This window comes from Maniola jurtina, chromosome 1, assembly GCF_905333055.1.
Source record: "Maniola jurtina chromosome 1, ilManJurt1.1, whole genome shotgun sequence".
Taxonomy (NCBI): domain Eukaryota; kingdom Metazoa; phylum Arthropoda; class Insecta; order Lepidoptera; family Nymphalidae; genus Maniola; species Maniola jurtina.
The window spans coordinates 3,594,298-3,605,342 of NC_060029.1; the positions used below are offsets into that span (position 1 = coordinate 3,594,298).

An 11,045-nucleotide genomic window follows, 5' to 3' on the forward strand; every position below is an offset into this window, starting at 1 on the left:
ATATTTATCGACTATATAAAACTAGATGTACTGAACCTATATAATATTGTGCGTTTATGTACTTAAAATAAGTATATAATCATATTATTAATAGTACCTATGTTAAAGAAGTTTTGGACAGGCCATCGATGTGTAGGTATGCACATTGTTTAAAAAATCTCAAACTGACTTATCAAAGGAATTCCAAAATAAACAGAAATTATGAATCGAGAAATCAAGAAACTAGCTACCTACTTAACAAATTGTACAAGAACTTTTTAATTTTGTGTAAAGCAAATAGCCCAAAAAAGAGAAAAGCTCGATAAAACAAAATTAGGAAGGTCGGTCTGATCAACCGAATCACAGATTAGGTAGGTATCTACTTATTAGAAATATTTAAAAATTGGACAAGGTACCTGCGTGTTATTAATCACATACCTACATGGATACCCAACAGTTTTAGGATGCAGTTTACGCAGGTGAAGTCACGGGCATTTGCTAGTAGATAAGTTGTAAAAATAATGAGCATAGAAAGTAGCGGTCGATGCCATTCTGATTGGGATTATAGCTTTATGAGGTAGTTTTAGAAATTAAAAGAAACCGGTACTTACAAAGAACACCACCAAAGTTTGTGACTTTTTCTAGCGGATCGTAGAAAACTTGGATCCTACTTATTGTTTTTTTACAATGCTCGACATTTTTGTAAAAAATCTATTAGAATTTTTTTGCGATACTGCCGCGCCGATAAAATTGCAAACCTGTCTAATTATTTTTGAAAGAACATAAAATTATGGTATTCATAGTCGACAAATTGGTACGGTCAACATATTATTAACATTGCATTTATTCATTTTAAACTCGTTAATTAACCAGAGTATCATAGAATCCATTTTAAAAGCTTTACTAAAGCAATATCCTACCTACTTATAACGAAAACTGATTATGATATATTTTGTACTTAATTATTAAATTTATTTTTCAACTATACTTTTATAATTTTACTGCCGGAGTAAGAAAATGTTTATAAAAATATATTGTATTTACCTGTTATACTTAGGTAAAGTGTTACGCTTAATGTCTAAATCTAATGAGCTAAAGCTCCGATTAATATATGAGCCATGGACTTTAAAATCGGATTCTATTCTAAATTGTAAAATAATCGTACCTTATTTACAGATTTATAAGGTCATATTTATATAAAATATTAAAGGTTTTATATTATGTACTTACTCCCTACCGAATATCATCAGACCCCGATAATATCTTACCTATCCATCAAATTGTAAATAAAATATTTAAATAAATGTCACAAATGCAATAAAAATCACTTAAAAAAACTAAATTAACGATTAAGATTGCGTAAATTGTAATAATGCTAGGTTTACCGCACTAGTGACTTTTGTGGTCAGGTATTATATTGTGATGGAGACAAAGTTGTCACTTTTGGGGTATAACTAGTTTTACACATAATGTTATAATTCTGTGTTTGTATAGCAAAGAATTAAGTAAATATTATTTAATAAACACCTATTACACCTTACTTGTCATTTGTCTTTTTCTAGCAAATGTTCTCTTCCCTATACTTACCTATTACCTATGTCCACTATTGATCACATCTCTTAATATTATGTATGGTATTTTTATTAAATGTAATTTTTTTTCTACTTGTAAATAATTAGAATCTAAACACCTTGAAATATATGTAAAATATTTGGAAAATTAAATAAAGATTTTCGTAGAAACTGTCTTTCTTTTACCTACACCTAACATAGCCACAGAAAGTTAAAGCCTTGGGGCCGGCGCACATATGGCGGAGCGCGGCGGAGCGCAGCGCAGAGCATGCCCGCGAAGTTTTCTAACCGCGTGACACATTACGCGAATTTCTACCAGAGCATGCGCGAGCACGCGCGGGACTGCGCGCGGATGCGCGGGTATCCGCACGGATGCACAATTGATTTTCGATATTATTTCAATGAGGACAATGTCGATAATACTTTGACTGTGAAAAATGCTCTGCGCTGCGCTCCGCCATTATGTGCGCCGGCCCTTAAATATATGAATATTTGCAATGGGCAAAATGTTGACCTGACATAATAAAGGAATAAAAATTAAATATTAATTGATTTCATTTATAAAATATTTATTTCATCAACTAACATAGTATCAGGCATTCAAAATTCCACAGAATAAAAAGTAATTCCACAGAATAAATAGTATTACAAGTCTAGAACTGGTAACATGTACCTACATAATTTTAATATACTTAGTTCTTAATTATTTGAAGCCAAAAAGCAAGGCATCCTTAAATGTATATTATACTAAAATAGTATACTTAATGTACCTATATGTTTTACAGCAGTTACCTAAATTCTTTAGACGTTATCATTATTTTTACTTTTTGATGGTCACCCTACTCAGTACATGTAATTCTATAATCCTATTAAATAACTTTGATTTTTACTCATAACTGTTTGCTTTGCTAGAAGAAATGTAATATAAAACTATGATATATCACAAATTATTACAAGCTACATATGATTGAAAGTTAAACTTTCTATAATATTATTTGTACATTGCTAAAAGATTATGATTAAAATTTACATAGGACTTCTAACTTGTGTACATATTTATTATTACCAAAGAATATTGAGAGAGTTAGGAAAGAGAGATACTGTTTAATTTTTGGACTAGCTTGGTCTGGAACTTCATTTGCATGGATTTAGGTTTTTTTAGTTGAAAGATAAGCTTGCGCTAGACGAAAATCATGCTTAATAAAGGACTATTCTAGCAATAATATCTAGGTTGGAGTGTGCTTGCCTAGAAGATGCCTATTCACTATTACCTTGAAGGTATTTAGTTTGTTGGGCCAGAAACACAGAAGCTGGCTTTTTAAAATATACTGTTATAGCAATAGCAACTCTCTTATTAAAACATTTAGTAGGATCATTGAAGATTCAAACTATCTATATGTGCTTTTTACAGAGACAGCTTATGTATTAAACAATTGAGTAATTATCAGCAGAATAAATTATGCAGAGATTCTATTTCAATCATACACAAGCTAATAAATTTTAGTTTTACAAGCACACTATAATTAATTATGATTATAACACACTTTCATAATTATGTAAAACATATTTATAGTAATTATTACAGTACTTAACTAAGTACAAACTTATGACTCTTCCCAAAGATATTTATTAATACTGAAAGCCCTCTGACATCTGTTTTCAGTCTACTGCAAGTGATTGTACCCTCAATAATATCCCCCTTCTTAACCTCTTTACAATCTCTGAAAAAGAATAATGTTTGCTTCCAATGTGTAGGTGTTTCATGTGGACCAGTTGAAAATGAAACAGTTTGAGGAAGCTCAAAGAATGTATCAAAATAACCAACTAAAGACGTCACAAATCCATCACATATGATAGGTAATTTGAATTCTGATGTAAAGTTTATTATGTCTGTATTACAAGTGTACAAATCAATATCTTTGACAATACAAGGCTCTGATATTATGTGTTGAGATGGTACAATGTCTATACTTGCTTCTCTAACCACCTCGGATTTCATACAATTCATTTTATATCCGTACACATCAGACCAGAACTCTATTAACTTCTTATGTGTGTCTACATCCCCATTTGCCACCAGGCTTATATTACATCTGTTTGGCAGTAACAGTCCTCTGGGATTTAAGCAATGATCCCTGGCATATATTACACTGTCTAACATCCCTTCAAAAAGTAGGAAGTAGCCCATCCATTCTGACACAACTATATCAACTTTTTCATCCAACTTAGTATTTTCAAGCCTGCCTTTTACTGTTTTAATAACATTTTCTAGTTTGTTCTCCCTAATGATGTCCATAGCATGGTATATTACTTCGGATTGATCCAACGCATACACTTTTTTAGCTCCCGCTGTTGCTGCAAACATGGATAGTATTCCTGTACCACATCCTAAATCAAGTACAATTTTATCTTGAATACTGTTTTGGTTGTTTAAAATTGCATCCTTATAGCTTTGTGTGCGAACTTTGTCAGATAACATGTCATAATGAATACCAAAATGTGCATAGCTACTGAAATAGCCTTCGTCACTTTCTAAAGGAACTTTTGATACACAATCTACAATTAATGTACTATCACCTATGTCATTTGCTGATCCCCCATCAACAATAGATTTCATTGATACCTGCATTTTACTCATATCTTCCTTAGCCATCTGAAGGTGAGTTTGACTTTCCTTTAACTGCTCAGTCAACATTTGTATTGTCCTCTGCAGTTCAATGAAATGTGCTTGAGATAGTGTTACTAGACCATTTTCAACGTTTGCATGATAAGTTTTCGGAGAACTTTGCTTCTCTGTCAAGGAATCGAAATCAAACATTAACCACTCATCGTTTCCTACAGGCTTCAAGTACTTTTCGTCGTCCCAAACCGACTTATCAACACTCATGATATCCTCTGCAGTTGACTTATGGGTTTTGATGTAATTTATCAACTTTATGTAAGAATAACAGTCCATATTGAACTTGATTTTAAGGGTGCTTAAGTTAAATCCATGTACCTTTTCACAATGCACCACAGTTTCGTCGATATTCGGAAAAACGTTTGAGCAAAATAAGCATGTCACTGGCGCATCGTTCGTCTCCATTTCTTGCCACTCGTCCTCTTGGTATTGCTCGTCGTCGGAACTGAGATCCGGTACGTCAGACATTCTGTTTTCAATACTTTATCACGTTTAAATTCAGTTAATAATACGACTTTCACAGTCACTTATTGTCGATTTTTTAAGTTTCAAAACCATGTGGTAAATATTGTCAACATTAATGACGTCACTTTGACAAGTGAAATGTGAAGCGTGAAATGCAGTGTTTCCATTATTTTATTACAAATTAAGTGAACGAATGACTGAATGATAAGGATTATTTAAAAATTAAAATCAAGTGAAATTAATGCGAATTGTCCATTTTCATTCTCTTTTTTAATCGTTATTTATGTTGCAATTGCTAAGGAGATAACCTATAAAATGGTTCTAAATTGTATCAAAAACCTTTTTTAATTTTAAATGTTGCTAGCTCAAAAAAACAGCAAGTACAGTTTGCTCACACTACCGCTTGGCGCTAAATTTGTTTTCCGGTTGCCTTGGTTACAACTTTCAAACACTGCGAAGGTAAAAAATTGTGAATCAAAATGAAATTGAAAATATCTTTTTTTAAAGAACCAAAACATGTTGGAGTTGTTTCTTGTGTTAGCTGGAATAACACCGAAGATGTATTTTCATGCGGGTATGGGGTAACTATGGCTTACACTTAAATAAATATTTATTTCAAATTGCTTTCTTTTACAATATTCTTTATGCTTTTGCAGAGATGATCATAAGCTCCTTAAATGGAACCTTGTAAATGGTGAATGTCTTACCGTAGCCACGTTACCGGAAGATTTTTATCCTACATGTATGCATTTATTTCCAAAAATAAACGTTGGAGGAAACAAGCACCAGCAAGATGTTATTTTAATTGCATGTGCCGATGGCAAGTAAGAAAGAACAAACCTTATTTAAATATTAATACAGTACGATCAAAAATATTATTACAAAAAAAAAAAAACTCCAGATAGTCAAAGCATGCGTATCTTAAAAAGTGAAGAAAAATTCGTATGCATACGCATACTGGCGCAGAATTTCAATTATAGCTGGCGCCACCACCGGGTGTGTTTTTTAAACACCTTAGGGGAAAACGACACCCATGAGCGTGCATTGAAATAAGAAGGCCCTGTACGAGTCTATGTATTAGTTATTGATTAGAATGATTAACTTTTGAGATGGATCATATTTTATTATAGGTTTCATATTGTAAATAACAATGGTCGGATAGAAAAAAGTGTTACGGCACATCAAGGCGCATGCTTAGCTGCACAATGGAGTCCTGATGGAGCTGGACTTTTAACGGGTAAACTGCTGTTCCATTCATCTAAATATAAAACGAAAAGCTGCCTGACACTAATTAATAATTCCAATAATCTTTCAGCTGGTGAAGATGGCTTTGTGAAGGTTTGGTCTCGTAATGGTCTTTTACGTTCTGTCGTAATACAATCTGATGAGCCATGTTATAGTGCTATTTGGAACCCTGATAATAGCTCTATCCTGTACACAAAAGGAAATTCACTTATAATAAAACATTTAAACTCTAGCTCTAAGTTGAGTAAGGTAGGCATGAATAGATTAAGGCGATAGAGCATACCGATGTATTTTTTTGCTCTTTACTAAAACATTATTTTACAATGCTATTACAGTGGAAAGCGCATGACGGTATTATTTTATGCATAGCTTGGAATGCAAATAACAATTTGATCATATCTGGCTCTGAAGATGGATTTTCAAAGGTTAGAATTTGTTTTGGTGTACCTATTTCACTGTTTAATAAAAATGGCCCCTACCTTTATCCACCTACTGAGTGGATACACTCCTCATTTGGCTCCCTTCTTGTTATTGTTATTTGGAGATTGCTTAGATTAACGATAATGCAGATGCTAGTGATTATAACCAGGTCTGGTGACTTCATGTGTATTTTTTTATTACATATTTAGAAGGTTGAATGTTTTTACTTATAGATTTGGGATTCATTCGGTCAGCAAATTTCGGTGAGCGTGAAACATGATCAGCCGATAACAAGCGTTAGCTGGTCACCAGCTGGCGATATGTTTATAATCGGCAGCTATAATTTGATACGGCTTTGCAATGCAAATGGTGTAAGTAAAAAATTATAAACTACTATTTTTGAACTAAAAGATTAATTTCAAGGTTTAGTAAGTCCAGACACAATTTTACTGAATAATAACTTTGAATAGAAGTAAAACTTTCTTAGATTTAATTCGATCAGCATAACTTAGTTTGCCTAAATTATTCCTATTGATTCAATGCATCTCTGATCATTTAAATTATTTCCCTTCGTGTCATTTCTTTTCAAAATCTCATTACTTAATTGTTTTCAAAGTATGTTTTCAAGCATTTCAGTATAGTTTTTTGCAAAGGTACTAGATCGTCTCTGTATGAAACAAATACATTTTTCAGTGGTCTCACTGTTTGGAACGTCCATCAACTGGCAGCATTTACAGCATTGCTTGGTCATCCGATGGCACACAGTTAGCTGCAGCATGTGCTAACGGGCACGTCTTGTTTGCACATATTATTGACAGGTTCTATAACTTTGAGATCTCTTTGAACTAATTATAATACATATTAAAATAATCCTTGTTATGAAATTGATTTATGAGGCAATAGCTTAAATTCTTGACCCATTTTCCTTCTTTCTTTCTTTCCCTTGATCAATCCATTCACATTTTTGTCTAAAATCTAACTTAACTTTAGACGCGGGGTCAATTATCTCTCCCCTGCATCATATTCCTTATTTCAGAGGTCGTGACTCGTGAGTTGTGAACTCTTTCTATTATTCATATAATGGGGTGGGTTCTCAGATCCTTCCTCGTACAGCCTTACAAAAGAAACTTCAATTAATTTTTAGTTTATAATTTATTATAATTTTTAGTTTAGAAAAAAATACAAAAAACACATATTAATATCCTGTAAGCTTTAAAATGTTATTCAGTGTGTGAAGATTAATCTCTTAAATGGTTTCAGGGAATATACCTGGAAAAATTACGCATGTACGCAAGTTGGGAGAAAAGTTGTTGCCATTAAAGACATTCTTACCGATCAGAACGACCAACTCGATTATCCCGACAGAGTTATACAAATCGCATTAGGTTTCAATCACTTAGTCATAGCTACTGTGAAACAGTGTTTCATACACAAGTTGACCTCATGGAATACACCTGTTACATTTGATCTCAAGGAAGGAACTATTAGCATGATTTTGCTTGCAGAGAGGTAATACAAATTCCTCAGAAAGGTGAGGTGTTTAAAATTAGGTTAAATTTTGCCCAAATCCTACTTCCTACTTATAAATATGAAAGTGTATTTTTGATGGTTTGTCTTTCAATCACGCTCCAGCCAATTTTATCTCGAAAATTTTTAAAGAGTTACGACGGGATTTTTAAAAACCGAAATCCATGCGGAGGAAGTCGTGGACATCTTCTAGTAGAAGAAATATGATGCAAATACAATGCATACAGAGAAGCTTCTTGAGATGATTCAAGCTTTGGTATACCAACGCTTAATCATCATTATTTTTAATAGCAAAATATATATTATGAAGTTTTAAATTCTTGATTCATATTCCAAACCTGTTATTTAAGTAAATTGATATTTCAGATGTATGTGTGTGATAGAACGAGCTGGTATCTCCATATACAGTTATATGGGACGGTTACTTGCAAGTCCTAGATGTGGATCACGACCTGAAACTTTAGGGAGAGCTGCAGTATCTTTGGGGCCAGATTCTTTGGCCGTTATTGACCAAACCGACAGAAAAAGTACAAAAGTTTTCTTAATTAGTTCTTAGTCATTTCTCAAGTAGGTGCAAAAACGTTTCTTATTGGTTCTTGGTTTTTCATAAAATTTAAATTTTTGACATTTTCAGCCATCCAGGTGTTTGATTTACCAACGGGATTAATTGTACGAAGTTCTGCTGATAATACGGTGACAAAATTGGTTCATAAAATGACAGTATCGAATGTCGCACTAAGTCAAACTGGGCCAATCAGTGAAAGACAACTTGCTCTCTTAGATTACAATAGGGATTTGTATGTTGTCACAGTTAAAGATCCAAAATCGAAGTTTGTTAAGTTAGGCAAGTATGGCCCTTTTATATTTTACGAAAATAATTTACTAAAGTATAACATTGTATACTCAAGTAGGTTTGGTTTCACTGAAACAGCTCCTGAAGTAGGTACTTCATCTCTCCGTGACCTGCAACCTAGGTAGGTTGCAGGTCACGGAGAGATGATACTTGACCTAAAAACAAGGAACTAATTGGAAAATGCTCATCCACCGCAACGCCAATGCAACGCATCGTGTGGCTTCATTTTAAAGAATGATTGCCAAAATTGGGGTTGAGAGTAATTTTAACATGTCTGTATATTCAGGGTCTCAAGTGCTAAGTATAGTATGGAGTGCAGACACAGAGCTACTGGTCGGATTACGAGCAAACTCTGCGGTCGCTTGGTGTTGCACTCGAGCTGCTACACAACCTGACTGGCTCACTCTAACTACTGTTAGCAAGGATATTAGGTAACTAGTTACGTATGTTTTTGATTTTAAGGAAAACATAGCATGTTAAAAATAGCATGCGTCCTTTCCCAGAACGCGAGCTATATCTGTACTAAATCTCATCAAAATCGTTTGTACAGAATACAGATGGGTGATAAGGTAATCTGCATCTACCAAAGCCATTATCTTATTTTTTAAATAATTCTCTTTCCGCATTAATATTACGAATTAGTAACGGTTATTATGACTTGTTTGCAATATAAATAAGAATAGGTAGGCTATTCTTATTTTTTATTTTTCGTGAAGTAAGGTTATAATTTTTTTTTAAATTTAATATCAACTTTTTCAGTGATCTAGGCCGTAATCCCAGTATCCTAAGTGTAGAAGAAGGCGTCGCCTGTATCTGCCGTGGTAATGGCTCACTACTGCACGTTTCACTTGCCGCCTTTCCTGAGAAACTCTTGAAACACGTTGCAGCTAATATGTGGCAGGATGCATTACACGTAATAATCCATACATAACATTATTATTAAATATATGTTTGTGTGTTTGTTCATTCACGTTACTATTCAGTGATGTATCGTTAATATAGTGTAGGGCGCCTCCAACATTGACGATAACTGTTTAAAGACAAGTGTGGTGAAACTCATTTGGGAAGGATTATATCCAACAGTGGGCGTATTATATCCAATAATCTGATGACGATGTCGATGATAATCTATACATATAATAAAATTGTAGAAAAACACAACTGTACAATGGAAATATATAAAAAAAAAGTAGCAGGGGTTAATTGATGCCGAACCCGAAATTGTAATTAATTTTTTTGTCTGTTTGTCTGTTTGTCTGTGTGTTTGTGCACGCTAATACCAGAAACGGCTTATTCGATTTAGATACGGTTTTCACTAATATATTGTAGTAAGCTTCACTTAACATTTAGTGTTTATTTCATATCAATCGGTTCATAAATAAAAAAGTTATGTCAATTTAAAGAATCACGGCGAACATTTTTAACGTACAGAGTACGTACCTACTACACGCCTCGCGCCTGAGCGTCCGTGGCTATATAAACCAAACGACGGTATATGTAATTCAAAATATGCTGCCCGAAAAGTCACTATTCCACGCGAACGAAGTCGCGGGCACAGCTAGTGAAGGAATATGTTTAAAACTGGAGATTAATATGGAGATCTGTAAACTAACCCAAATTCGCAATAAAGAAAATTGAATTGAATTGAATTGAAAAAAAAGAAAACCGATTAAAAAAGATTACCGATCAGTTAAAGTGTACCGATAACAAGTACGTACTTTGTTACAGCTTTGCAGGACGGTAGAAGATGAAACACTGTGGGCATGTCTAGCTGTTTTAGCCTGGCAACACAATCAGCTTGCTGTTGCTGAGGAGGCCTTTGCTTTGATACGACAATACTACCAAGTCTGTTATATACAGCATTTGAGAGTAGGTTTATACTTTTCTTTTACATTACTTTCTTTTATAAAAGCCATTAACCACCACTCATCTACTTTATTTACAGAGTACGATTCCAGAGAAGCTGTCAACTAAGTAAATAGTGAAAAATCAACCGTTTTAGAATTTATTACTTACCTACAAAATTGTATCTAATATACTTTTAATACAATAAAATAAATATAAATAACGCTAATAAGTACCTAACTTTTATTCCTCGTACGATGAGTGCACACTGCACCTCGATGTGCTGCAAGTTTTTTAATGAATAAAAAAGGAATAAATGGTGTAATGGTGGTGCACTGACGCAGTTCACCCACTTGACTGACCTTTGGTTTTCCTTTACCAACGTTTCACAGATTAACTAACTTTGAACACAAAAGTAATATTATTATTGGTGGTATATATGCATGTTTGGAATTTCAGA

The 11,045-nt window shown here is 33.6% G+C and overlaps 2 protein-coding genes across 2 annotated transcripts; one reads left to right on the top strand and one right to left on the bottom strand.

Moving 5' to 3' along the window:
- LOC123866087 (protein arginine N-methyltransferase 1) lies at window positions 1-4,828 on the bottom strand. The gene is made up of 2 exons (XM_045907448.1): window positions 3,138-4,828; window positions 1-953 (listed from the first exon to the last, which is right to left on the bottom strand). The coding sequence occupies exon 1, from the start codon at window positions 4,696-4,698 to the stop codon at window positions 3,139-3,141; it is 1,560 nt and encodes a 519-aa protein (XP_045763404.1). The 5' UTR covers window positions 4,699-4,828; the 3' UTR covers window positions 1-953; window position 3,138.
- Window positions 4,829-5,108: 280 nt separating this feature from the next.
- LOC123866006 (intraflagellar transport protein 80 homolog) lies at window positions 5,109-10,805 on the top strand. The gene is made up of 14 exons (XM_045907294.1): window positions 5,109-5,269; window positions 5,352-5,519; window positions 5,826-5,932; window positions 6,011-6,189; window positions 6,276-6,365; window positions 6,594-6,731; window positions 7,054-7,178; window positions 7,621-7,869; window positions 8,254-8,414; window positions 8,522-8,731; window positions 9,027-9,171; window positions 9,500-9,653; window positions 10,469-10,609; window positions 10,686-10,805. The coding sequence occupies exons 1-14, from the start codon at window positions 5,175-5,177 to the stop codon at window positions 10,716-10,718; spliced, it is 1,995 nt and encodes a 664-aa protein (XP_045763250.1). The 5' UTR covers window positions 5,109-5,174; the 3' UTR covers window positions 10,719-10,805.
- The last annotated feature ends 240 nt before the right edge of the window (window positions 10,806-11,045 follow it).